This window comes from Octopus bimaculoides, chromosome 28, assembly GCF_001194135.2.
Source record: "Octopus bimaculoides isolate UCB-OBI-ISO-001 chromosome 28, ASM119413v2, whole genome shotgun sequence".
Classification (NCBI taxonomy): domain Eukaryota; kingdom Metazoa; phylum Mollusca; class Cephalopoda; order Octopoda; family Octopodidae; genus Octopus; species Octopus bimaculoides.
The window spans coordinates 16,402,111-16,405,561 of record NC_069008.1 but is presented as its reverse complement, the minus strand read 5'-3'; the positions used below and the strand labels follow the sequence as shown (position 1 = coordinate 16,405,561).

At 38.2% G+C, this 3,451-nt stretch overlaps 1 protein-coding gene across 1 annotated transcript in view; it reads right to left on the bottom strand.

The window, feature by feature from the left end:
- Positions 1-1,403: 1,403 nt before the first annotated feature.
- LOC128251123 (zinc finger protein 675-like) overlaps positions 1,404-3,451 on the bottom strand; it is a 3,737-nt gene continuing 1,689 nt past the window's right edge. Inside the window, exon 2 of the mRNA XM_052977556.1 lies at positions 1,404-3,167. Within this exon, the coding sequence (XP_052833516.1) occupies positions 1,792-2,739 (948 nt within the window). The 5' untranslated portion in view covers positions 2,740-3,167 and the 3' untranslated portion in view covers positions 1,404-1,791. The remainder of the gene's footprint in view (positions 3,168-3,451) is intronic.

Below are 3,451 nucleotides of genomic sequence, written 5' to 3'. Positions count from 1 at the left end.
TCACTTTTAATTAGTGCTTTTGTTGTTGTTGTTGTTGTTGTTGTTGGCACTCCGTCGCTTACGACGTCGAGGGTTCCAGTCGATCCGATCAACGGAACAGCCTGCTCGTGAAATTAACGTGCAAGTGGCTGAGCACTCCACAGACACGTATACCCTTAACGTAGTTCTCGGGGAGATTCAGTGTGACAAGGCTGAGCCTTTGAATTACAGGCACAACAGAAACAGGAAGTAAGAGTGAGAGAAAGTTGTGGTGGAAGAGTACAGCAGGGTTCGCCACCATCCCCTGCCGGAGCCTCGTGGAGCTTTAGGTGTTTTCGCTCAATAAACACTCACAACGTCCGTTCTGGGAATCGAAACCGCGAGTCCGCTGCCCTAACCACTAGGCCATTGCGCCTCCACTTATGAAATAATATATTTCCATATAATTCCTTTGCTTCCCCACCCGCATTTTGAGTGTCCTAGTAGCTCTAAATAACGTTATTTTGCTCTTCTTAGAAGCTTCTCAATGTAACATAACTTGAGATCATGACATTAGTTGGTCTATGTTCATTTAAAACATTTCCACTGTTCAATCTTTGCTGCATTCAGTTGTTCTTTTTCATCCATTTCAAGGTACACATTCCCCTCCAAATATAGTGCCATGAGGCTTGATACGTCTTCAATTTCCTTGTAGCCTGGCTGCAACTTTGACCTTTCGAATCCAGGCTACTACGTCACCTTTGCCATAGAAAGGTCTGATGATGACATCACTGCTCATCCTTATCTCCACTGCCATCATGTATCACGGGACGACGACATCTGTATACAATTGCCGAAATAGCTTGTCGTGCGTGGGAAATGAAAAGAAGTTCACCTACTTTCCTCTCTCGTCTGCACCTGTCTAGTAGTAGTCACTCCGGCGATCTTGCCCTACCCAGTCACCCAGTCTAAGCAGCTGCTATCTGACCAACCAAGGAGCAAAATTCCCTGACGTTCATTCACGATGCCTTGGCTGGCAAGAAGAGGCCAACCCTGTCCTGTCTCTTCCCTTCTCATGCATCCTCATCCGGTCAGTCCCTTGACCATTGATGCTATGGTCTTCTTCTTCCAGCCCATCCCCACATAAATGATCAATTTTCTTTTCTTCTTCTTAACCCTTTTACTACTGTATTTATTTTGAGATGCTCTGTGTTTCTTTCAATTACTTTGAAATATAACAGAGAATTTAGTAAAATAATTTAGTTATCATTCAGCTAGTGTTAGGAACATAAACTGTGACTAAGGTTTGGTGGAAGATTTTAATTCAAAACTTATGAAACCAAGACATTTGTACTCAGAGCCAGAGCTGGTTTCAGCCAAGTTGGTAATGAAATGGTTAATCTCCTAAAAGTGGAGCAAAAGAGTGAAGAGATAGAGGCAATTTAAATGAAAGATGTTTTTATTTATGGTTACATAAGACACAATTTTTTAGAAACAATTTTCACATTGTATTTGTCTAGAGTTTTAGAATAAATGTACCCTTCTATGTTGTAAAACGTTATTAAAAGACTGAGCAAACAGAGATTATTTGGCTACAAAATAATTCCTCAAAGGACTGATGAGTATAATTTGTCAAAAGTTTATGGATTATTGTAAAGTTCACAGGACTAACCCATGATTTATCAGGGAAAATGGTTTGAAAATATTGGTTGTTGTTGTAAGATGTAATGCAGTTTGATAGTAAAACACTCACACTTTTGTATGGATAGATATATGTTTAGTTAAGTAACTGCTTTGAGAGAATGATTTACCAGACATGTGACAATGATATTGTTATTCTCCCATATGAATATATTTGTGTGTTGTTAAGTGTCTTGCTACAGAGAAGACTTTACCACATATATCACAGTGAAATGCATTCTGTCCTGTGTGAACAAGTTTGTGTCTAGTTAAGTTACTGTTTTCAGAGAATGATTTACCACAGATTTGACAATGATATGGCTTTTCTCCTGAATGAATACGTTTGTGATTAATGAAAACACTTCTGTAGGAGAATGCTTTGCCACAGATATCGCAGTGAAATGGCTTCTCCCCTGTATGAATGCGTTTGTGAAGAATTATAACGCTACTTCGAGAGAATTGTTTACCACAGATATCACAGCAGTATGGCTTCTCCCCAGTATGAATGCGTCTGTGAGTTGTTAAATGACCCCCTTCAGAGAATGATTTACCACAAACATCACAGTGAAATGGCCTCTCTCCTGTATGAATACGTATGTGTGTAGTCAGGTGACTACTATGAGAGAATGATTTACCACAGATATCACAGTGAAATGGCTTCTCTTCTGTATGAACACGTTTGTGAGATGTTAGAGTATCATTTCGAGAGAATGATTGACCACAGATATCACAGTGAAATGGCTTCTCTCCTGTATGAACACGTTTGTGATCAGTTAAATGGCTACTTACAGAAAAAGATTTACCACAGATATCACAATGATAAGGTTTCTCTCCTGTATGAATGCGTTTGTGCCGAGTTAAGCTGCTATTTAGAGAGAATGATTTGCCACAGATATCACAGTAATATGTTTTCTCCCCTGTATGAATACCTTTGTGAGTTGTTAAGTTACTAATTTGAGAGAATGATTTACCACAGATATTGCAGTGAAATGGTTTCTCTCCTGTATGAACACGTTTGTGAGCAGTTAGGTTATGTTTGTAAGAGAAAGATTTTTTACAGATATCGCAGTGAAATACTGATTCTAGTTTCTTTTGTGACATCTCTCTGGAATAAAAATGTATTCTTCAACTAGTCCTATATAATCAGTTTGTCCATTATCTTACTTCAATCACCACAACATATGTGGATATAGATTTTGTTCTTGTCGTACAGATTATTCCTAACAAATACTGCTACAGCTTCCTTTCCATCAACTGTAATCCTTTTTGATATCTGAAAATACTCTGAGATTCCTTTTAAAATTATCCAAGTTTAACTTCAGTACAAAATAATCTTGAAGACATTCCAAACATTTCACAAGAGAAGCGTTGCAATCAGTCTCAGTTGAGAAGAAATATTTCACTGGAATTCTCTGGAGTTCTTAAATCTCTTCTGTACAATATTTTCTTTCAGTCTTTAAAAGGTGATGAATATTGATGATGTTATCTGATGGAAATAATGCTTTGATGCCAATTACATGTGATATTCTCTGAAATAAGAGAAAATAACAACAGTCTAAGATAAAGAGGACGTTTTGGAAAAGAGATAAAATGTTGAATGACTATGTTGAAATACCAACATGATTTTCGAGACTGTACCTCTCAAAACATGCATATGTAAACATGAATGAATGAATGTATATGTAAATATATACATATATAGGCACAGGAGTGGCTGTGTGGTAAGTAGCTTGCCTACCAACCACATGGTTCTGGGTTCAGTCCCACTGCATGGCACCTTGGGCAAGTGTCTTCTACTACAGCCTCGGGCCGA